At 40.2% G+C, this 24648-nt stretch overlaps 1 protein-coding gene across 5 annotated transcripts in view; it reads left to right on the top strand.

Moving 5' to 3' along the window:
- Positions 1-844: 844 nt before the first annotated feature.
- LOC125453815 (glutamate decarboxylase 1) overlaps positions 845-24648 on the top strand; it is a 57727-nt gene continuing 33923 nt past the window's right edge. The window contains exons 1-13 of one of the 5 annotated variants that reach the window (XM_059647266.1): positions 845-1610; positions 2642-2809; positions 5705-5767; positions 10943-11101; positions 11617-11859; positions 15582-15672; positions 18483-18595; positions 19681-19796; positions 19892-19971; positions 20114-20168; positions 20311-20427; positions 20517-20581; positions 21685-21763. In XM_059647266.1, the coding sequence (XP_059503249.1) occupies positions 2728-2809; positions 5705-5767; positions 10943-11101; positions 11617-11859; positions 15582-15672; positions 18483-18595; positions 19681-19796; positions 19892-19971; positions 20114-20168; positions 20311-20427; positions 20517-20581; positions 21685-21763 (1263 nt within the window). In that variant the 5' untranslated portion in view covers positions 845-1610; positions 2642-2727. Of the gene's footprint in view, positions 1611-1648; positions 1761-1851; positions 1939-2283; positions 2369-2641; positions 2810-5704; positions 5768-10528; positions 10546-10942; positions 11102-11616; positions 11860-15581; positions 15673-18482; positions 18596-19680; positions 19797-19891; positions 19972-20113; positions 20169-20310; positions 20428-20516; positions 20582-21684; positions 21764-24648 lie in introns of those variants that run through there. The other 4 variants (XM_048533793.2, XM_048533795.1, XM_048533794.1 and 1 more) reach the window with 4 other exon arrangements.

Genomic DNA, 24648 nt, shown 5'->3' on the forward strand with positions numbered 1-24648 from the left:
ACGTTGCGAAGAATTAGTCTAAATTTGAGAGAACAACAGGTGCCCTGATACTTCCACGACAGAAACATTCGCTATTCACCTCGTCTAGGATCATTCCTTTGTCACATGGTCGTTAACCCTGCGTTTTCATTCATCATCAGCCATATGGGTGTGTGGGGTGAAGTGTGTGGTTTGTGGCTGGAGGAAGGGGGTTTGTTATCGTCTGCATGCAATCATACAGGCTGCTGTTCGCTTGCTGCCGATTTGGGAAAACTCTTTTTTAAATCTCTACCATAATGCATTGCACTATGTCTCCCACAAATCGTCAAATGAAATTGGATTTCTCATCTAACATTGTTTTGCATTTATTTGTTTATGTCACGGCCTTCGATAACAACTGCCACATGCTTCCCATAATAACTGATTTCGAAATCCAGTATATGCTGTCGTGCCCGCTTCGAGGCATCGCCGCCTTTCTGATTTTTCCCCCAATGTAATCCTCACACAATCCTACACGCACTTCATTGCAATTGAAACGCTGACGTATTGATCTTCCCACCCTGCTATTTCCTTCGTGTCTCCGCCCGCCCCTCCTTTCACCGCTGTTTAAAACATAACGCCCTGCTTAAAAAGTCATAATTTGCTAACTGCCGGGAATCTCACAGCTCTGCATGTGTTCTTATAAATTTTTTCTGTCGTAAACAAAGTGTAACGAAAGTGCCTGTGAATAAAGAGGCGTCAGCAGACCTGTAGTGTAGGTGTCTCTCCAAGGTGCACCTTACTATCGATTTGACGAGCTGGGACGCCCTCTGCTGTTGGGTCTTGGTTCCTACCGTGCTCGAAAACAATGGTCACAAAGCAATCGCGAACAAACCCACAATGTCTGGCGTTTAATTTTTTAATGACACCTAAATTGGGCATGAACATGGGGGGAGGGGAAGAAAGGAAATTTTATTCTTAAATCTGTTGGATTATGTGTGAAATAGAGTGGATGTACGTTGACAGAGCTTCCTTCTGTCGTGAACAGAAGAAAAGCTGCACAGATTCCTTAAGAAGTTAAGATTGCCACAACCAGCAGAGAACCGGTTCATAGTTTCAAAGCTGTGCTGCACAGTCCCCAGTCACTTAGGTTCCTTTCGTGTCAGAAATTCTAGACTCTGCGGTTAAAATGTAAACCTATTGTTATAGACTCCAACCTTGCTGAGATGCACCTGCTCTCCGTGATCAGGATTCAGAAGCAAGGACTCAAACCCTGAAGGCATCAAGAAGTACCTTCTGAAAAAGTCACGTCACTCCAGAGGAACGGTAGCGGGCGGTAGATTTCTATAGACAAAGCAACCTGCTCAATCTTGTCATGACACATTTTGGAGTAGAGGAGATGATGTGTGAGTCATTCGCGCGTCGTGTCAGATAAACGGACGATTCACACTTTTAAAACAGCAAATCAAACGTACTTCTGAAAAAAAAGGTCATGCTGAACGGAATTTTTGTACTCTATTTATATTCAGACGTCGTTTCCCTTGGAGTATTAAAAGCGCCCTTCAGGCTGACTAAAACTTGCATGTAAGGATCTAATTTAGTTGTCGGGAGTCAGATGGTCGAACCTGCTACCTGGGCGTCTTCACAAGGCGGTAAGGTCCTCGTCATCGTTCACCTGTAACATGCCATTTCATTAGAGACTACCTTTTCCTGTACCGGTCATTTTGATCAAGTCCACTGCCAACTTTCCCGTGCCCCTGTGTATTTATGGAATTGTGGTTGGGAGTTTAAAATCCCAGCGGGTAAGTGAAACCGGTCTTAGAAAACATGGAAACGTCCGATAGCGTTGGGTTTGAACGTGAAGCACATTGTGTCCCGATGCCATCGAGTGGTCCAAACGTTGTCAGGGCGAATTACATGTTGAGTAATCGTGCTATGGAAACTCGCTCGTACTGTGGATTTTGCTCTATTTCTGGATGGGTAGTTACAATTTAATGATGTGTAATTGTGGTGTAATCAAGGGGGATTTGTGCTTTGCGTCATGTCGGTTCGTTTCATGTTATGATTTCCAACCGAAAGGCTCTCACTGACCATTGCATTGTCTATTTTATAGTTTGGTTAAATCGTTTCGGACAGTGTTAGGATCACATTGAATGTAACAATGCTGCCTGGTCCTGTTCGGTACAGTTGGTTAATTCATCAATATTTTGCATAAATAAATGTAAACTGACAATGACCATAACTCCATTGTTGACTGACAATTGTTGTAACCTATGTGGGGAGATGGCACTGTCCTACTGGACCGCGTACCGTTCAAATGCATATTGTAGGTTGCCTAGCGGTGAAGCAAAGGCAATAGAAATTATTTCAGTCGATGCAGTTCGCGAGATCTTTGCCGGCGTTACAACTGGTAAACAGCTCGCAAAGATTGTTTGATATCTTTCCACCTTTACTGATTTCTGTGCTGCTTTGCGATTACGCGCGACATACCGGTGCCAGCGCAATCCACAGCTCTTCCCAACGTCCATCAGAGCACTTCAGCGCCCTGAATGCTAATAAAGTGAAATGTTTGAAAGCGCACGACCGTGCTCGAAGCCCATCGTCCTCACACACGCACGCACACAGACACAAGCGGGCTTAAAGCCAAACTAACAAGGCTGTCCTGTTATTATTTTTCTTACAGAAAGCAGTGTCTTTACGTTGAGAAGAAAGGATTCGAAAGGAGGCGTCAGCCCCAGCTAAGCAAAGAGCTCGCGTCTGTCAGAACCGATGGCATCTTCTGCTCCTTCATCTTCCGGAGCGAGTCAAGACTCCAATTCAACAAATTTACGGCCGGCGGATAGAAGCACAAGTAAGCGATTGCTGCTTCATTTTTAGACAACGCAAGAAGATGACTAAAGCAGCTAATGGTTATTCTGTAGGCAGAAAGTACTCCCAGAAAATTCATAAATGAATAAAACTGCACGTTGACTACTGCTAAAGCGCCTTTTAACATCACCTGTACTGTTACCTGGTTAAAACGTTTCACAATGGGGTCCTTAGCGTTCCAGGCTTATTAAAGTGCTGATAGTTTATTCAATTGTATTTTTTTCTCTTTGTTTACAACAGCTGGAAGCTGCGATTCTTTTTCACACCCGTGGAAATGAGCCTACAGCTGTATGTAAAATAAGTCTTTTAAGCAATAATTTCAACGCGGTTTAGCAATTTATGAAAATACACTTCGCTCATTATCGCAACAGACCCTTTTAGCGCAGAGTCTGAGTGCAAATGTAATTATAGGAGAAAGAGAAAGCGCCTGATGCAGCTAATTGTAGCTCTTATGAACTCGCTAATAGCTGCGACGGCACAGAGCGAACGAAAGCGAGCTATTGAACTGGCAGGGATGAGAATGGCGCTGATGGATCTAATCAGCTTCCCACACTGCCTCAACAATTTTGACATCAGGTACAAAAAAATAGTCGAAGACATAATCGACACTGACAAAGAAAAACTTACCAGAAATAAAGACGGGCATTCCGATCATTACACGTGTAATGTCTCTGCCCTCAAGGCTTTCAGACGCTCCCAGGCGCATTAATTCTTTCCATCTGCCAAGGCGGACAGGCTAACCTAGAATGCGTTTGTATTTCTGACAATCCATTTCAAACTTTAGAATCGTGAGATTCATATTGCCACACTTTGATTATTTCAATGTCTTCATGTTTTCTTATACATACACATATATGTTGATGTGTGTATATCACGTCTTATATATAACAATATACACGCATTGAAACAATGTAGTCGTGAAGTTCACACGTTCGTGTTTGTCCTTGGGAAAGCGATTGTGTAGGAAAAATTCCGGCACACAATTTATGATTTAGCCCAATTTAATTCTACTTGGCAAAACCAGGTTTTTAAAGAGAATGTACAATGTGAAGCATATATAATTTTACGACTCCATTCATGGGAAAGTAAGTGGGTTATAAATGCTTATTTTGGTGTAGCAAATATAATAGTCAGTAAATACGAGCGCACACGGCGTGTATTTCTGTGCTTTCGCCTGTAATTGTGTTTCTTGTTTGTCCGAGCCCGAGATCATTAGCTCATGGCGTGTTTGGTCTCCCAGTCACTGACCTGAGGCGCATTTGTCTGTCAGGTTTTTTTTCGCTCAAGTGTCATGAAGAGAGGCTTCACTTGGACTGTTACAAAAATCGACACAGCAGAGCAGTGATTGTGGACACAGCTGTCCTAAACACACTGAAAAAGAAACAATGAGGGGAAAATCAGTTGGACAGCGTCGACTTTTGCACTGCCAAGAATGTCAAAAAATAACCCATTTCGTAACTAATCCCAGATTTGGAACATGAATCGTAATGAGTAGTTAACAGAGATAAAGGGATAACCTCTCGACGACACACTTACGGTGTATTTGGATGCAAACACTTGAAATTTGAAATTAACATTTTTCTTTTGATAATACTATCTAAATATATTTTCCACCAAATTAAATCTTTATTTTCAAATAATCTTCCTATTCCAACATACAAAAATCTGACAAGTATCTTAACATGTGTTAAATTTCTCCCAAGTAAGGTTCCTACAGCATATCTATCACACGTATTTTACCATCTTAAAGACTTCTTCAATTCTCCGTTGTTTTTGAGCGGGTGGCTATTGTACGGGCTTTGTGATGCCGTTAGTGTTAATTCGAACCATAAACCCGGGCTGTAGATTTGTCAGACTACGGACAGACGTCCAAATTGCTGTTTCATTCAATCGTTGCGATTAAGCAAAACATATAGTGCACTTTCGTTATTATCAATTAAAATAAACAATTAGAATGTGTGCATACTGTAGGCAGTCTACACGGCCAGCATTTTGTGTAAGAATTGAAGAGTCTAATGCTTACAAAGGTCGTCATTCAATAAATTTCATCCTCAAGTGTATAATGGACACAATGATCCCTGTAATTCACCACGCAGGACTGATCAGCAGCCTAATAGCAGTACGAATTGGTCAGATTGTGAAATAAACAATTGCAGAAATCATTAATATGCGAAAAACGAATACAATCCCATGTTAATATATACATATAGGTGGATAATTGTAAAAACGATTGATGTGAAATGCTTAGACTCGTGTGAAACAGTGCAATATTTACTGGTTGACTGCTAGCCATGCAGATCCGAGCTAGTCAAATACCATTTTTCAGCTAATTAATTTCTGGGACACTCTTCCGACCTCATTTCACGCCAGTTTAAGGTTCCAATTTCCCGGAAGTGTGCCAACATTTGTTAGGTATGCAACCCTCGAACGAACTAATTATTTGGAATTTAAGGGAACACAATCAAAAAGGAGAACAAACAAAATACCAAGGATTATTTTCACTGCGTTAATGTTAAAGCGACCGTCATTGTTTATCCAAGTGTGTCAATTCCTGGCTGCAATTGTGCAAGGGTCTTCGACTGCTTCATGCGGAGTTTGGATTTTCATGTATTTGAAAATGTTGTCAGTTTGCCCGCGTAGTAGTAGTAATTACTGCTTTTCAGGAAGATATTGCATTTCGGGAAACTTAACAGAACACTATTCAAATTCAAGTTTTGCCGTTTCTGGGTTTTATAAGTTTTACGAGCTCGATTTATTACTTTATGCGTTTCGTGTAATTCAGTCACGCAATGTACTTACACGGTTAGGTATAGAGGCTTTACAAGAGGGTAGAATCTGGGGGAATACGTTTACCGTTTTCTCATTGTTCCTCTTCCAGCCTATGATACCTGGTGTGGAGTTGCTCACGGATGTACAAGAAAACTTGGTCTGAAGATCTGCGGTATGTTCTTCCGTATTTCACTGCTTTATATAAGGTTATTTGAATATTCTAGATATCTATCAGGGCAAACCGATACACGTGCTGGGCAACTTGATTCCACCCATCATGGGTCAATTCCCCAAATTGCTCGAATGGTCATCTTTAATGTTACATCTGTGCCCTTATTGTTCATTATTAAAACAGTGGATTTGGGCCCCATCACCGATTTTCTCACTTTTTAGAAAATGTAATATATATTACATTTAATATAAATGTATTAATTTATATTAATAAATTAATATAAAGATGTAGCATAGAAAGAATCCGCGATGAGAAATACCCAATACACCATCTAACTCGTCCTAACTTTGGTCAAAGTTTCAATAATATACACGTATTGTATAAAGAAACGACCAAGACAAAATAACATGGAGAGCTGAGAATTATTTTACTTCATGCACGTTTTTTTTGGGTTGGGTGGGGCGGAGGGGGTGGCGTCGGCATTGTCTGCATGGCAAATTAGGGTGGAAAAGCTAAATTAACTTTTTGAGCAAGTGCCATTGGAAACAGGGAGTTCTTCATAAGGCTGATTCAATGCAATAGTTTATTTCGCGCCAGTCGCACCCTGTGGACGTTCCAAAAGACATGGCAGCCGACGGATTGCGTTTTAGTCACTTATAAATGGCCTCACTTGTGGTTTACAGGCAAATGCAACAGCGAGCCTTCCCACCGCAAAGGTTCCATGAACACGTCTGTTCTGATGGGGCTGGTCACGGAGACAAATCCCTGGTGTTTTCTTTGAATTTTGCTTGGGATCTTTTGGGATCACCTTGCTCTCCGTTTAATGTCTGATCCTCGAAAAAAAACCTGAGGCAATGTAGCACTTCCTGGGTACTGCTCTCAAACGTTTGCTTAGGCTATCGAGGCCCAGGTCAAAAATGATATTAATGGCGCAATTCTGCAACACGTTTAATAGATTTGTTAAGAGTTTGAGGGGCTTGATCATAAACAATGGTAATTTCAGTAGAACTCTGAAATACTCAAGACAAAAATGAGCAGCTAGATAAATAGCAACACTGGTCACCTCATATTGATAATTTTGTGAATCAAATGCCTTTCTTCTTATGACTGCACTCAAGTGCCTGTTCTTTCCTGCAAGTTTTCTTTGTGAACGAAACCCCCCCCCCCCCAATAGTTTTAAATGAATTGTGAGTTTACTTCTCACAGTTAATGATGTGAACGAGATTTCCTTCATTCATCCTGCTTTTTTAAAAGAAGATCTGGCTCAACGGGAAGGCAGGATACATAAATAATCATGTTTTCTACGATGCATTCGCAATCCAGCTGGTTTGTGGTGGAATGCATGGACATGGATGAATACCTTTGAACACCTTCGTAAAAAAAACTCGTGGTTTGAAAAAGTAACTTCAGTCGAACTTGGGCTCCTCCTACTGGATGGAACAGGTTTAACACTTGCAATTTGAGGAAGTTTGTGACGAAAGATCCAGATTTTCAATCTAAACACTGTTGGATTAGACACATTTGAAAACATTTCATCCCACTCGGTTTCAAAGCTTTGATAAATGTGACTTTGTGCTAACAAATGACGATAGCTTTACAATGGGAAGGAATCATTGTTTAACCATGAACAAATCTCAACAAACCGAAAATGAACAGTAAACAACCTAATTAATCTCGTGCAATTAATTCCAAAACAGTAAATTTATCCATATTCTGACTATGAGGAAATCGAGTTGCTGTGCACTGGAAACATTTAAACTCTATTTAGATGATGTTCATATAATTGCGGTAACAACTTCCATATTGTCAAGGTTTGGAGTCTTCACCGGCTAGCTGTTGAACCCTGGGAAATTCTCCTAATAGGTTATATGTAACATACTCTAACCTTTCTCTGTTCTCAATGTTTGTCTGCCAGCATCATTCCATTACCCTGAAATTTTTCCAGACTCCTGCATGTGATGTTATTGACCTATCTATTTGGAATTTCCATATTCCTGATCTGGTTTTCAGATTTAACTGCTGCTCTTCCACTCCACCACGACCCTGGCTAAATCTGTTGCTCAACTCGAAAGAAACACCTGTACTTTGAACTGTAGATTGATGCAAATCACAGGTGTAATTCCAGGGGTGTCTTTCCTCCCAATCTGCCATGACAGTTGTATATTTCTAACGGCCCCAAATTCTAGAAACATAGAAGAGAGTTCTTTGGCCCATTGAATTTACACCGGTAAACCTGACTCTAAATTTATAAATTTCCCACTTTATACAACTTGGTTCATGGCTTTGAATGTTCTGACACTCAGCGCGCATCTAAGTACGTTGTAAAGGTTGTGGGGGGTTCCTCTTCAACTACTCTCCCAGGCAGCGCATTCCAGATTCCCCGCACCCTCTGCGTGAACACATTCCCGTCGAATCCCATCTAGACCTCCTGTCTTTCACCTGAGAATTATACTCCCTCATTATTGACCCTTCAACTCGCGGCAAACGGCTGCTTTCCACTCGTCCTGTCCGTGGCCCTCATAATACGCTACCTCACTATCAGGTTGCTCCTCAACCTTGTCTGATCCGAAGAAAACAACCTGACTTTATGCAGCTTCATAGCTGAAATTCTCCATCTCAGGCAACATCCTGCTGAATCTCTTCTAAGCCCCCTTCAGTGCAATCATCTTTTCTGCAGTGTGAAGACCAGAAATGCACACAGTACTCCAGTTGGGGGCTGTTTGCACAGCTCAGAACATGATCTCCCGGCTCTTATAATCCATGCCATCACTGATAACAGCAAGGATCCCATATGCATTCTTAACCACCCTATTAACCTATCCAGCTGCCCTCAGGGATCTGTGGACAGCCGCCCCAAGACCCATGTGTTCCTCTAAGCTTCTTAGAGTCGTGCCATTCATCATTCTTGATGTTTGCCTCACAACCGGCGTCAAAACATAATTAATTCTTCAATATTCTTTAGTTGCAAAAACAAAGCGTTTTGCGCTGTTGACCGCTTTGGGCCGACGATGCATGAAATATATCTTGTTGATCCCACCATTTCCCTTCACCCTCCACTTCAGAAGCACCAACTACAGTATTGCTTTATTGTGTAAAATTTGCGCCCGAGAACGACACATTTTGCTCATGAGCAAAATGAATTCGGCCACAAAGTGGATTGGTTACGGACAGGCTAAATGTGAAGCGGCTCTGGCTCTGGGAGTGAGGGCTATGAAAGGAACCGTGTCCACAGACTGCTCCATCTGGCGGCAGGACACGCCGTTACTGTAACAGCTTCGAACTAATCGGATGTCGGATCTTGGCCAGCTCAAAAGTTTGCATTGCATGTCTTGAATGTGCACCTGAGCAATCACCCTCGAATTCTCATATAACAATGTTTTGAACGAGTTAATTCAGTCGCTGCCGAAGAGAAGTAGATTCTCGTTGTTTTGTCGCCCGCATCCGGTGATGCTAGTTCAGAAAATAACTTTGTATTCTCTCGAACATTAAATTGCGGAGAGGAGCTGCTGGTTTTGATGCGCAGCCCTGGATCAAGTTCTTACAAAGACAATGTAAATAGTGTTAAGGTTTTAAAAGATTGCTCTCATTACGCTGTTAAATAGCGAAAACGCTTCTCATAAATATCTACATGTGGAATATTCTATTTACTGAGATAATCACTCTTCCGAATCAATGGTCATTGTTTTGGGGACAGGATCGATTAAATGTTACGTTTTGTTACCAACAAAAATGAAACGTGATTGCTGAGAATGGTAGCGTGGATTTGCAGCCCCTCACTTCTTATCTGGCCAAGCACCGCCTTCCCCTGGGGTACGGATTAATGGAAAACTTATTAAAAACCTATTCATCACCTCGCTGTTTTCTGAGATAGCACCGGCAGAGAGCACAACCCCCCCCCCCCCACACACACACACACACACACACACCCCTAATTACAACATAAATTCAGTCTAGCCTGAAATAACTCATGAAGAGCAGCATTAGCTCTTGAGGGGTTACTTGTTAGGTTAATATTTCTCAACAAATGGCTGATATCTTTAAGGCAGTTGATTTGTATAAAATGTGTTTTTTTTAAACAAAAGACAGAAAACTAGCGAAGGCTGGTGAACACGAGTGTGAATCGTTAGATCTGGGAAACATGCAGCTCACAGAAACGACATTTGAAATTCTGCAGGCATGTTCAAAAGGATTGACTTGCAATTATATCACGAACATTATTAGCCCGCACCAACAGAAAAAGCGAATACGTCTGCAAAGGAAACAATTCTCCTTGCTCGTCAGCCGAACATTTCGCATGAGAAGTACTTCTCCACATTGTTAACTGGTCAAATGTCAGCGGTTCAAAGCTGAATAGATGATCATCTTCTGGCGGGATCCGCTGAATCCGTGCCGGGGTTGAGTCAAAACAGCACTCATTCTGATTCATCGAGCTTTGCTCAGAACCGGGCCCAGAAGCGAAGATGGAACCAAAAAAAACAAAAATCCTGGCGATTGTCTTTCACAGTTAGCCTAGCATTTCCACTGTTTTGACAACAGTTGAAATTGCCCACATTTAAAACGATTTTAATGCAATGTTACGCACTATGAAAACCCTCGATTTCCTTGCTCATTTGTTTTAGAAAAGCCGCGACCGAAATGATCTTTGTGGCTGAAACTAGTAATTGTACTGATATTATCTCTAATGGCACTGTATCGGTTACGCAGTCGTGCAATGAGCTAGTTTGGAAATGAATCTCGAGATGTCGAGATTTACATTAGATGATAGTTAGCACGTTTCAGTAAGTTTTCATCCATCATTACTCCCTTCATTTTGATAGATTGGAAACTTTAGCCGGAGGCTCTTTCCGACTCGTGTAGATCTTTCTTCCAGAGGCTGCTCCTGGCCGTCTAATGTGTCGGGTTTATTTAGTTAGAATTTACCAGTACACTAAATAACGAATATTTGTTTTTGCATGGCTGGTTTTGTGCTGACGACATCGTGACCGCACCCTCCCACGGGCAAATACTCCTTATAAATTCTCTGTCGGGGGTCACAGCGGATCTCTAATAAGCAAAATCTTTCCACTTGCTACGCATATTCCGACCAGCATTACTTGTAAACAGCACATCAACAGCACAATATGTTTGGAAGCGGGAAGAGAGCATTTCTGACCGGTCTTTCTTGCAATAACATAGGTTTTTTGCAACGGTCCAACAGCATCGAGGATAAAAGCAGGAACGTAAATTCAATGAAAGATCGCCAGTCCTCCAGGAATCTGAATACCAGCGAAAATAGCGAAAGGGTCTCAATATTCAGGCGCACGGAGACTGATTTCTCCAATCTCTACGCCAGAGGTAAGTCATGACCAACAGAGGATCAGCTTAGGCGAAAGCTTGGCGAAGCTATTGGAATCGCGTGCATTGGAAACGGGCTAGTTTTTCAATCAAAGGGGCAGCACGCATAAATTGTTCAATGTGTTCTATGAATCGCTAGTTATTTGACATGTTACCTTTTGTAGAAAAGGATGCTGCCAGACCCGGGGAGTTTATCCAACAGTTTTCTTTTAAATTTTAGATCTTCAGCATCCGCAGTTCTTTTCCTTGTTCTGAAATCTTGTTCTGTTGAGAGGTATTTCTGAAATTTGTGTTTGTAGATTGCGTTAGTCTTTAACGCTGGATCGTACCACTGCATTTTAAAATATTTGTACTTTTAACGGTGGAACGGATTTTGTTCTTGAATGAGCGGCGTGGTGTGCAGCACTCCGCGGGTTTGTATGTTTTATTGAACCCACGAACATCGTAATGTTGCTTTCTTTCATGTTGTATATCGTAGAATACAGGTAACATCTGTGCAATATATTCGTTCTCAGACTTGTTACCGGCGAAAAATGGAGAAGAGCAGACCACACAATTCCTTTTGGAAGTGGTCGACATTCTCCTAAATTACATCAAGAAAACTTTCGATAGGTCCACAAAAGTACTGGACTTCCACCACCCCCATCAGCTCTTGGAGGGAATAGAAGGTTTCAACCTGGAGCTTTCAGACAACCCTGAATCTCTTGAGCAGATTTTGGTGGACTGCAGGGACACACTCAAATATGGCGTTCGTACAGGTAAAGTTTACAGACTCACTTGTTCCATGTTAAAGCCAAGTTTCTGTTCACAAATCGCCTAAAATCTCAGTTTTCACCAGGTTTTTACCTTCATGTGGTTGAGTAGAAAATACTCACTTTTACATAATCTGGAATAGGAAGTTTATGGCTATGCTGTGTAGATCATTCTGAATTCCACACGGGCCGGCGTTGCTATAGACTGGCATTTTGTATATACTATGTTCTGGATGATGGGTGAGAGATTTATTTTATTCCAGGTGACCTTAACACAGTTCCATCATCCGAAAATGCAACCTGGAAGTCCCCCGTTGTCACATGGATGAACATACGACGTGTGCGATTTGGGAACTGCTAGTTTGTTTTTCTCTTCTGTTCCAGGATCCTTTAATTTATCACGAACCATGTTTTAAAATCGGTGGAACAGAAAGGTTATAGCCTAGGTGCCAGTGAGATAAGTACCTTGCTGCTGAAGTTTGCCATAACTTACTGACCTACTTAGCTCCAAGGAGCAGAGTCAATCTCGTGTGTCGGAAAGTGATTAATTTCTTGTTGCTGACTACGGCGTGAATTCTTTATACCACCAAATCAAAAGAGAGTGTTCTGTAGGAATTACAAAACTAACTAGAATATAATAATGACACTTTATTTCCTGCCGACTGAATAGAAAATATTTGTGAAATTATGATTGATAGCCGTAATTATTGTAGTTCTGTCTATAAACAGCCCCTTTGTCAATTTGAATGCGGACATTCGCAATATTCATATCAAACATTTAACCTTCATTTTCATGTGGTATTGGGCTGCGATCGTGATGAAACTGAAAGGCACATATTTTTCTCTGGGTATCTGCTGCAGATTCTGCCAATTCATTTAAAATGCACTTGTGGAGAAGATGTTCAATTTTCCCCATTCCTCCCACTCTCAGCCAGTGCTGGCTGTCCTCTCAGCTTCTGACTTTATTGTAGTATCGGTAATTCTCAGGCACCGTTCTTTGGCTGGTGAAAATTTGGTTATTCACTGATCCTCACTGAGATAATCCCATACAGTTACATCCTCCACATTCCGGAACTCACCGCGTTTTAATTAATTTAACGCATTTGACCGTTTGACGGATTAGAGATGGTCCGGACGTGCCACTACCGGAAACCGGTCTAACAGATGTTGCATAGGAGGTACCATCGAGTTCGGTGGGTCTCTCGATGTCTAACCGGGTGGGTTCGGATGTTACGGTCAAATTTCGATTTCAGCATTCACCGACGCGTTTCTGAAAGCGGCACCTAATGCAATTCTGACAGCAGACTGCATCGGAATAGAAGTGCTACCGTTTTAAAAAAGCCATTAAATTCCGGTTCTGCCCACAACCAGAGCCACAGAAAGGACATGGGCCCTCTTAGTTGCTACTGCGAATATAGATGTAATTACCCAGACAGAAGATACAGACGTCGGATGGCAAGGTGTTGAGCGTGATCCTCAAACTGATCGTCTGCCTAATCTTTATGGAATATTACACCCCTCCCCCAACTCTACACATTTTATTCAAGGGGAGCAATGTAGATATTGATTTGGATTAAAATGAGGCTCCCACACAAAGAGCATCGCTGTGTCCCTGATCCTGGAACATTTGGTGCTGTCATTCAGGGCTAGTGACGGAAGGAAACGATTGTGGGCTGGCCTGGTTTCGTGCTCTTTCTTTTTGTTTCCTGACAGTTCCCGACTGAAGCCTTCAGGATTCTCCAATCCAGCATTTCCAAATTAACAGGAGAAAGGAGAACGTTGGTACTTGCCAGTCTCCACAAGGCTAGTACTAAATAGGTCAATCCCTCGCTTTATCATTTTTATAGCGTAAACACAGACAGTGAATTTCACCCGTTTTGACCACGGGCCACTGGACCCGAAAGCCGTGTTTTCTCTCCTCAGATGCTGCTAGACCTGCTGAGCTTTCCCCCAGCCACTTCTGCTGTTGTTTCTAATTTCCAACATCCGCAGTTCTTTCTTTGTTCAGTGTGTTTCAAACGGCAAATAGTTCATGTCACTCTCCTCCTAAATTGCACAAGTCCCGTTTGGACATTAGCTCCAGTCATAACGCTCCAACAAAGGGACTGCATTACTGCAATCCGTCCAATATCAACAGAACTGACTAAATTAATTCATTATACCATCGCTCGTGATGAACGATAAAACTACAAATGAAGCTCCATGTATATTTATAGGGAGACCCCGATCTTTATACTCCCTTCGCTACTCTTGCGATCAGGATCCAGCAGTTTTCACCATTTGTAAAATAAATACTGCAAGAACTATATTATAAAGTGAAACGCTATCATGCAGCCTTGTGTTGGGGAGGGGTGACGTATTTCCAGTACATTCACGCATTTAATTTTCAAGTTCTTAACCGTGTGTTTATATTTCTAAGGAAATGCAATCAGGCTCGGAGTTTATCTTTCACATTGTTTACAGCGACTTTGTAAATATTGTGCCCCAGTCCAGGTTTCGCAGTGAGAATCCGAGTTGCCTGCCGCAGTCTATGGATTCGTGTACATAAATGTTAATAAACGAAATGCGCGTTTAATGAAAAGCAATCTTCGAAAATAATCTAACGCAAAAGTTTTTGGTTGTACGCTGAGCCGTTGACCTAGAAGTGCATGAGTCCCGTCATTCAAAATAGAACGAGGTAATGGGAAGGATCCGAATTTGATTTTGTTGGCACCTTTTTCTGCTGAAATGTGATTATCACTCAGTCCAGCACTGATTTAATCAGTTGTCCTGCTTGAACGAACATTTCACCAACATACTCTTAAGTAAAGCGCAAGATTGAAGGTGAATATGATAGACACAATGGTTCGTGGTAACCATTTTCCTCTAACAACGAGTGGCTGAGTTTCTGACTATCAGTTCGAGTTTTCAATTCCTAATCACTTTGTTTACTGTCCTGGAATCGATACTCAGCCGCCGTCTTCACCAGGACGCCTTGTTCGGACAAAGAAGGACTGGTTCCAGACACTTAAAACATCCCATTGACGTGTAACGACGACCAAGCGCGACATTCTGCTGATGTAGCGGGGTGACTAATTAAATAATTTTTTTTCATTCCCGTAACGTGTTGTGTTACAGATTTCAAAAGTATACCTTTCATTTAGCATTTTTGAAAAGAAACACACATCACGGAATGTCATGAGTCATTTAGAAAACCTAGAAAGGGTTAAGGGACAGAACAGATAACCCTAACTCCAGAACCCGGAGAACGACAGTGCCCACAAAAACGTCCACTGGTCTCTCAGCCCAATTAACTCAACGGCTTTCCCTGAGCGAGGAGACCGCGTCCCACCCTCACCAACACTTTCCCAAGTTTCAGATTTCGGAAGCTTACAGAACTGTCGCTTTTGTGCGCGAATAAAATGGCGATTTCAGCAAGACTGAAGAGCGGTGGCACATTTTACGCACCCAAGGCGCTAAGTGTGTATTCACCCCCGAGCGACCCTTTGGATCCATCCCCACTCGTAAATGTCTGTCCAGATGCAGAAATACTGGGTGGTTTGACGTCGATTTCAGTGCGGGTCATTTCTGTATGAACGTAATGTGTGAGTGTTACTTAAGGTTAGCGAGAAGCAATCAGTTCCAGGCATGAACCCAGATCCAGCAGGAAATGGATTGAAACATTTGAACGGACTGGACGTCAGGCCCTGCACCTTTTGATGTTTCATTTTGCTTTCCCTTCCCCGCAGGACATCCTCGCTTCTTCAACCAACTCTCATCTGGTCTTGACATTATCGGTTTGGCTGGAGAGTGGCTCACGTCTACAGCTAACACTAACATGTAAGTTCGAGGAAGTACTCCATTCCACTTTATTGTTAGGGACAGCCTCACAAAGGAAGATACATCCAGACATGTCTCCGCGAGATTTTTACAGCTCATCAGACTTGAATGAGGTTACCAGAGGGATTTGAAGCTATCTAGTCCTCTTCATAATGTTGCTGTGGCCCGAACTGCCCAAGGGTTATTTTCCTGGACACGTGATTATCATGATTAACTTCAAAATAAAATTCAAATATCTTTTAGAAATTGAAAGTCCCCCGCCCAGCACCAGAGTTTTAAGTGCCATGGCGAATTTATGACTGTGACTGAATTTGTACACCAGAGAGCGCTGTCTAGCGGCTTGCAGGTCTACATAACTGAGACCGACAGAAAACAAAACTGTCTATGAAAAATAGTGTTTTACGCTAATGTAGTGAGAGGATATGTAAAATAAGTGAAGCACGGTAAGGTACATGACGATATCTGATGTCACATGTGAACATACTTCGAATATTAACCCAAGCAAGTAGTACAGAGCCGCAGAGATAATGGGAACTGCAGATGCTGGAGAATCCAAGATAATAAAGTGTGAAGCTGGATGAACACATCAGGCCAAGCAGCATCTCAGGATCACAAAAGCTCCTGAGATGCTGCTTGGCCTGCTGTGTTCATTCGGTTTCACACTTTATTATCTAGGACAGAGCCACAGGCCTGGGTAGTTCATTCGGACATTAGACAGAAATCCCAAGTCCCTTAGTACTGCGGTCATTCCATTAGTTAGGCACAGAATAAATCTAACTTTATTTTTGTAAAAGGTGCAGTATTTAAAGGCAAATTACGACATTAGGACAAGTTAGAATGAATTCAAACTGAAGAACAGCAAATTTAATACCGATGTGTCTGGAAGTTCTTTCTGCTGAGAGTAATCGAATGCATGGGCAGTAGAACTGCGCCCAGCAAATAGGACCCTGTAGCTGTTGTGCACGATTGTTAAATCAGCCTTCTGTGACAGTGAAGTGAGCCTGATCCTCAGTGAAATGTAATGACATGGCAGCCCTCTATAGGGGACGTTTTGGTATGTTTACAGAGCTGCGATACCTCAGCTTTCCGTTGAATTGTTGAAGTTTCTCATGGGGCCCAGCAGTTCTCCTGGGTACTTTTAAAATGCAACATTGCATTGAGCCCTTCCATTTCCTGACTGCTGGTGTTGTGTGTGCTGCAAGCAGTGTAATCCCAATGAGCCACTTTAAACCCTACATCCTAAGTGTTATGAAAAAAGACCATTATTCTCTTGGAACATTGTTCACCTGGACACATGTTTCATTCCCTTCACCTCTGAGACTTTTCTTCATACACCTGATATTGATGAGTTGATTTTGTCAATGTCCTACTCATTGGTCCTCTAAATTCCATTTTACTCAAACTGACATCTGCTGTCCATGTCCTACCCATTAGGTTCCTTTTATATTACTTTGCTAATTTCCATTGGTGCCTTGTCTCCCTATGCATTGAAATTGATATCTTCACAGTATGTATTCTCACAGAACAACACATTTTAATGTGTTTCCTTCCCTGTTTAAGTAATCTCCAATAAGTCAATTCATTCACTTTGGTCCTTTTTTCTGTGGTTTTTATGGTGTTTGCATTTGCTGACCCCCAGGAACATGCACAGTAATAGAAATGTTAATGTCAGCAGATATATGTTTTTAATGTACATCCCCCCTATCATTTTCTGTAGAACATTTAGCCATTTACACTTATAGAGTTATAGAGTCATATAGCACAGAAGTGGACCCTTCAGTCCTACTTGCTTGCACCAACCAGACATCCCAAACTGACCTGGTCCCATTTGCCAGCATTTGACCCATGTGCCTCTAAACCCTTCCTCTTCATTTGACCTTCTAAATGCCTTCTAAATGTTGTAATTGTACCCACATCGATCATCTCCTCTGGCAGCTCATTCTGTGTGAACTGAACCTGGAATTCTCAATGTTTCCAGTTTTGGTTCTTTTATATGTATTTTTAAAAGCCTCATATAAACCTATATATTTGACCATGCTTTTGGTCTCCTCTCATGTCTTTAATTGCTAGGAATTTGTGCATCATACATTAAGCAACTTAGGATGCTTTATTATGTTATAGTGCTATGTAAATGAAAATGTTACTGTGTTCATAGTATTGGCTTAAATCACCATCCATTAAGCCACCTATCGATCCATTCTTTGAAAAAATTAGGCTAAAATGTGATCAGATTTTCTTCTCAAAGTATACACTGCATTTTTCATTCAGACCTGCAGTGGTTATCTTTAAAGGCTGAGTGTTTTCCTCTCTTTGGTATTTGGTAATCATCATTTATAATTACGTTTGACATTTATTGACTGCCATGGATTACAGTAGCAAACTGCCCTTGGGGATCATCACCTGGATAATTTTACATGACTGATTGCTTTTGGATCTTTGCAATCCAGTTCAATATTCTTAATTATCTTTGCTGGCTGCTTGTCTATATTTATTCTGTTCAGCGGATGGTCTGTGAGTTCAAATAACGGGCATTCCACATTATTTACAATGACATGTTTACAAGTGATATATCATGGTGTTGAACCATTTTTAAAATAAAATTAATTGGATTTTGCTGGGTAAATGGCAGTTATGCCTATATTTCACAGTTAGGCAAAAGTATTGCATTGTCATCCAAATATCTGTACCTGAGAATAATTTTGATCTATTACTTATAAATGAATGACATATAACCTTTCATTAAAAGCATTATGATTAAAAATGAGATGGTAGCTCAGAAGTGTAGTCACACATGGTACTTTATCCCACAGGTTTACATATGAAATAGCACCTGTTTTTGTCCTCATGGAACAAATCACACTGAAGAAAATGCGAGAGATAATTGGTTGGCCCAATGGGGATGGTGATGGAATCTTTTCACCTGGTAGGTAATATTAGCCATTTACTTTGGTAGGATTTTCAATCAATAACAGTGTAGCCACAGAAAAATGATTCTTCTGTCAAGCCAGTGAAAGCAAATATGTTTAATTGAGAAAGGCACACAGAATCTTAGGCTAAATATGAACAGGAATTCTAGTCTTAATAAGCTAAGCAACATGTTGTAAATTAAAGCTTTGGATATCACTCTCTTTTATTAAAATAGATTTTTGTCCAGTTTTTGAAACTGTCTTTCCTGTAGAGATCCGATAAAATGGTCTGGATTTTCAATACTGAATAAAAGACGCTCAATATCTTGAAATATTTGTTCTTTTATGACAGTTTGAATTTTGTTTGTTTTTCTAATGTCATCACTCAGTATGTTCAGCATCAGCACAAATATATTGTGTGACACTGATTTCCTGGAACCCTACGTAACTCTTAGAAATCATAGCCAGATAAGTTTCAGAAAACGTGAAAATGCCCTGATGATTACTTTTTGAATCTCCTACATTATGATACAGTTCCATAACCTTAGTTTCTCTCTAGCTTGCCTTCTTTCCATTTCAAAGTTATTCATGCCATTATTCCATTGTGAATATGGGTCAGTGCGGTGTGCAGGTAGCATTAATTGATCCATTGAAAACAACCAATTTCAACAGGATAACATTTCAAATTAGTCCATAAATTTAACCATTAAATTCAGGAAACTTTTTCAGATGGAATGTAAATATTTAAAGATTTGAAATCTTTGAAATCAAGTTTCACAAAGAACTCTGATTCCTGTATCCCCTTTGTAATTGATTTCCCATTTCAGCTAATTGTAATATCAGGCTGGGCCTTCAGTAGAAGTTTACACCAGGGTTTAGTCCCAGTCTAAGAGAGGTTATGGCTGTAAACACAGAAATCAGTTGTCAACATGAGTGACTACCTTTTCCATATAGAATGAAAATGGATAGGATTTTTAGCAGGTGCCATAACAGAAATCATAGAGTTACTATTATATATTAAATTTATGGTTTCAATCAGCATTTTAGAACACTTTTGAAAAGGTACTTTTGAAATACTCCTGGTAAATTTATTTCTTTTTAGGAGGGGCTATATCAAATATGTATAGTATAATGGCAGCTCGCTACAAGTATTTCCCAGATGTTAAAGCCAAAGGGATGATAGCAGCTCCTAAACTGATACTGTTCACATCAGAAAATGTAAGTTGTGTGATTCTTCAGATTTATTATCTATTTATTTATGTTTCCACATATTTTCTAGCATTAGTAATTTTGAAACCTGTTTCTTTTTACAGAGTCATTATTCAATAAAGAAGGCTGGGGCTGCCCTTGGATTTGGAACAGACAATGTGATATTATTAAAATGTGATGAAAGGTAAAATTCAGTATAAAACCATAGAGTTAATTTCAAATGTACACACATTAATGATTTGAAAATTATAATGTTATTATCTGCTGATTTTCCAACAGTGAAAATGATACATTTTATATATATTTTGTTTCTATAATGATTACAGGGGGAAGGTAGTGCCATCAGATTTGGAAGCAAAAATTATTGAAGTTAAACAAAAGGTATGTGTCCATGTTTAATTCCAATGACCCAGGTGTTTGTCTTTTGTTATTGCTGACCTAATTTCTAATCCCCAACTGCTTAGCACAGAAATTCTTCTTCTGGATTTACTGGCGTATCAAAACAAAACTTGTGTTTTTACAGGGTTATATTCCAATTTATGTTAACGCAACTGCAGGAAATACAGTATATGGTGCATTTGACCCCATTGAAGAAATTGCCGATATATGTGCTAAGTATAATCTCTGGCTCCATGTTGATGTAAGTCATGTTTTCAACTTTAACTCTACAATTCTTGTATTATACTAATGGAAACCTGTACCAGTAATCATGCTTTCACTTATTTGTAGGCTGCATGGGGAGGTGGACTTCTGATGTCTAGAAAGCATCGCCATAAACTGAATGGTATTGAAAGGTAAATGCTGCACTTTCTAACACTACATACTGTCTAACTATTGTGGCACTTGTGGCTTCCATCTGTAGTTGGATACATTCACCCACCCCCCAACTGCTCCATCTAGTAAAACAGTCTTTTATCTCAACTCCAAAACTTTTATAACCAATAAATAAATGTTCATGGAAAATTAAAAGTTCACAATTTCCTTTAATAGCACTATTATTTTTTATCCTGGGTATTTACAGCAATATACAGGATAGTAATCTTTAAATCTTTAAAACTCTAGGATAATCATGGTGAGTTAACAACCCTTGTGGCAGTACAAGTGGAAAAAGAAAAATAAAAATGTTTCCCTTTTTCTGTAAATGGTCGTATGCTTTCTGCTCATGTGAGAACTGTTTCAAGTTTACTTTTCTTTGTTTCCTCTGTTCTTTTCTGTGTTTCTCGTTATGTTTGTCACTTCTGTATCCGCTTCACATAAAACAAGGAAATCAACTAATCACTGGTATGACATCTCGATGGAATGGCTACTTCCTGAGTTGCAAATTTTTTCTGACCCAATGAATTACAATTGAAAAGAAAGCAAATATTGGTTCATCTGTTAAACCAAAGTGAGAAAATAAATTGGTTCTGCTTCATTTAAAAGGAAAAAATAGTTTTGATCATATATTGATGAAGGGCACCAATTTCAAATATAATTTAAAAAAAAACAGAAAGCGCTGGAGAAGCTCAGCAAGCCTGGCAGAATCTGTGGAGAGAGAAGCGGAGTTAATGTATCATGACTCTTCAGAACGCTCAGCTCTCAGTCTTTGTTCTGAAGAAGTCATCAGACTCAAAATATTAGCATCATTTCGGTCTACACAGATGCTGTCAGACCTGCTGAGTTTCTTCAACATTTTTGTTTTTATTTTAAATTTCCAGCACAGCAGTATTTCACTCTATTTTTAAACATTGCTCTTTCCAGATCAGGCTTTTCTGCATTGATTGATTTCTACTAAGCACCTAGCCATTAATACCATCATGCTCTGTGGACCAATTAAAAATGACAGCAAATAATGCTGAACTTTTTTGATTATGCTTTAAGCATATGTGATGTAATTACAGAATGATTTTTATTCAAGGGCCAATTCAGTCACTTGGAATCCCCACAAGATGATGGGAGTTTTGCTGCAGTGTTCAGCAATTCTTGTCCGAGAAAAGGTATTTATTTGAATTACATTTGATAAAGTAATTATTATAAGCTTCTTAGGTTTCAGCTGCTACAGCGGAGTAAGAATGATTTAGCTTCTTTTACAACACAATTCTGCACATGTTATAAGTTCTAAAACCAACATTATCATGGCAAATGGTATGAATTGCAAAAAATGTCATTTTCATTTCGAGCAAACTTTCTTTAAGAGGATCTTTGTCTCGTCATTCCAGAAGTAACATTATTCTTTATTTATAAAGGGGAATATGTATAAGGAATGAAATATCATACATTTCCTTCTATTTCTAAGTCTGTTCAAAGCTCCTGGCGAGATCCCTAATAAGAAATCTTTTTGTGTAACATTTTCAAGTTCTACTGTTGTGGCCTGAAGGTGGAGCACTGCCTTAGTTTGAGTGGAGCTTTGCATGACAGACAAAGCTCTCCACTGATTTACCCATTAGCCTTTTACTGATGGGCATGGTTGTTCTATAATAACCTACCCATGGGCTAGAATCCCAAATTTCAATCCGCATAAGATCTTATTCTCAGATTTACTAGTTTCCCACCAGTGTCTAGAGTTTTAAGTTAAAATTTACCTCTAGACTCATAATATGCTCATGCTCAGAAGCTTTACATATTTGCCTGGATTAATAATTAGTAAGTTGGATGACCTAGTTGGTTGGTCTAATTTTGCAGTGGAATTTGGATTTGAATCCAGACCAAGCTGATGAAAGAGATAACGAGGTGTAGAGCTGGATGAACACAGCAAGCCAAGGAAGGCTTTCCTGCTCCTCTGATGCTGCTTGGCCTGCTGTGTTCGTCCAGCTCTACACCTCGTTATCTCAGATTCTCCAGCATCTGCAGTCCCTACTATCTCTCAAACTGGTGAAAGCTAGTGATATACTTCGGGGACTGAGTTTGATTAGAGTCACACCACAAGACACCGAGAATACAATTTCATGTCGTACGGATGTTGTTCTGATGTTGGTATGGAACAAATAGTTCTCTACATCAGACACCTACAATACCTAAGTTGTTGATGTTTGGTAACACTGAGTGTTCTATCACTCACCTGATGAGCATCTGAAAAAATCTAACAATGATGTTAATGTATTCTTATTTATTTATCATTTGCTATTTCATTTTGTTCACTTGAATAATTTTTAGTGTTCAAATGCCATTGAGGTTGTGGCAATTGTATCTCTGTACAGGGAACATTTCACCCTTAGACAGCTTGTGAAGAACATTACAAAGAGATCCTGATCATTTGGGTCAATGGTCTGAGGAGTGGCAGATGGAGTTTAATTTGGATAAATGCAACATATTGCAATTTGGTAAAGCCAACAAGGGCAGGACTTTATACAATTAATGGTGGGACCCTGAATAGTGTTTAGTGCAGGAGACCGAGGGGTTCAGGTACATAATTCTTTGAAATTTATGTCACAGGTACACAGGGTCATTCAGAAAACATTTAGTACACTTGCCTTCATTGCTCAGAACTTTAAATATAGGAGGTGGAATATTTTGTTGAACTTGTACAAGACATTGGTGAGGCCTCGTCTGGAATACTGCGTGCAGTTCTGGGTGCCCATTAAATTTGAGAGGGCTCAGAAAATATTTACCAGGAGGTTGCTGGGAATTAAGTGTTTGAGTTATAAAAATAGACTGGACTGGTGGGGACTTTTTTCACTGGAGTGTAGAAGGTTGAGAGGTGACCTTATAGACATTTATAAAATCATGAGGGGCATAGATAAGATGAATGTGAAGGGTCTTTTCTGTAGGGTGGGGGCGTACAGAACTAGGACACATATTTTTAAGGTGAGAAGAGAAAGTTTTAAAAGAGCATGAGGAGCAACTGTTTTACACAGAGAGTAGTCCGTGTGTGGAAGTGATGGTTGCATGTACAGTTACAACATTTAAATGACATTTGGATAAGTACACAAACAGGAACAATTTGGAGAGATATGGGCCAAATGCAAGCAAGTGGGACTAGTTTTGTTTGGGAATATGACCAGGGAATATGAAGGGTCTGTTTCCATGCTGTCTGACTCTAAGACTCTAAGACTCTATAATGAGGAAAAATAATGAGTAATGGCATTGTTTCAATTGTCTTTCCACTCCTGGCAATTCTAAACCTTTCATCCTTGCTTCTCTTATCATTTACTTTTAACTTTTTCCTTTATCAGTCATCTGCAATATTTGTCCAAGATTCTGGGCACTCTTGTCTTTTTCCCCTATCTTCAATGACGGTCAAGTTCCAATTGAAATTCAGGTTATGGCTTATATGAAGTGCTTTCATCATGGCTCAAACTCCAAAACATAAAATATCAAGTCTTTCTTTTGCTCACCATCTTTAGATTCAGGATCAAACTGTGAAGTAGATTTGTGGCATGCAAGTGAGCCAGTTAAAGATACAAAGGGATACAACTTACATTGACAGCTGTTTATCAACACCCCTAGGTTTTTTGCTTACACCTTTTAAACATGTCTTTGGATTAAAAAGTTGATATTGGGTGAGCTCGGTAGTACTAGATATGCCCATACAAAATTTGGCTGATTGCAAGTAATCCTACTAGGGTTATTTAACCTTTCTAAAGACAGATTGTTGATCAGCTAACTCATGAGGAAACAGTGAGACTTGAGCTGAAAACTGATGAATAGCATTATGTGGTGTTGAGATTTTGCCTGGTGGGGTGGCAGGCGATGCACCTCAACCTAGTGGAGCCACAGTTTGATGGCAAATGGTATGAAACCAGGACAATGGTGGAGATATAGGACTGGATTTTATGCTTTCCGTCCAGCAGGGTTTGAAGGCAGGGGCATAAAATGCAGCAGGTGGCCTTTTCACTATCTAGTTGGCTTTCTCTGAACAGTCTAAACGTTTACAGTGATAGTG

This window comes from Stegostoma tigrinum, chromosome 7 (assembly GCF_030684315.1).
Source record: "Stegostoma tigrinum isolate sSteTig4 chromosome 7, sSteTig4.hap1, whole genome shotgun sequence".
In the NCBI taxonomy this organism is placed as follows: domain Eukaryota; kingdom Metazoa; phylum Chordata; class Chondrichthyes; order Orectolobiformes; family Stegostomatidae; genus Stegostoma; species Stegostoma tigrinum.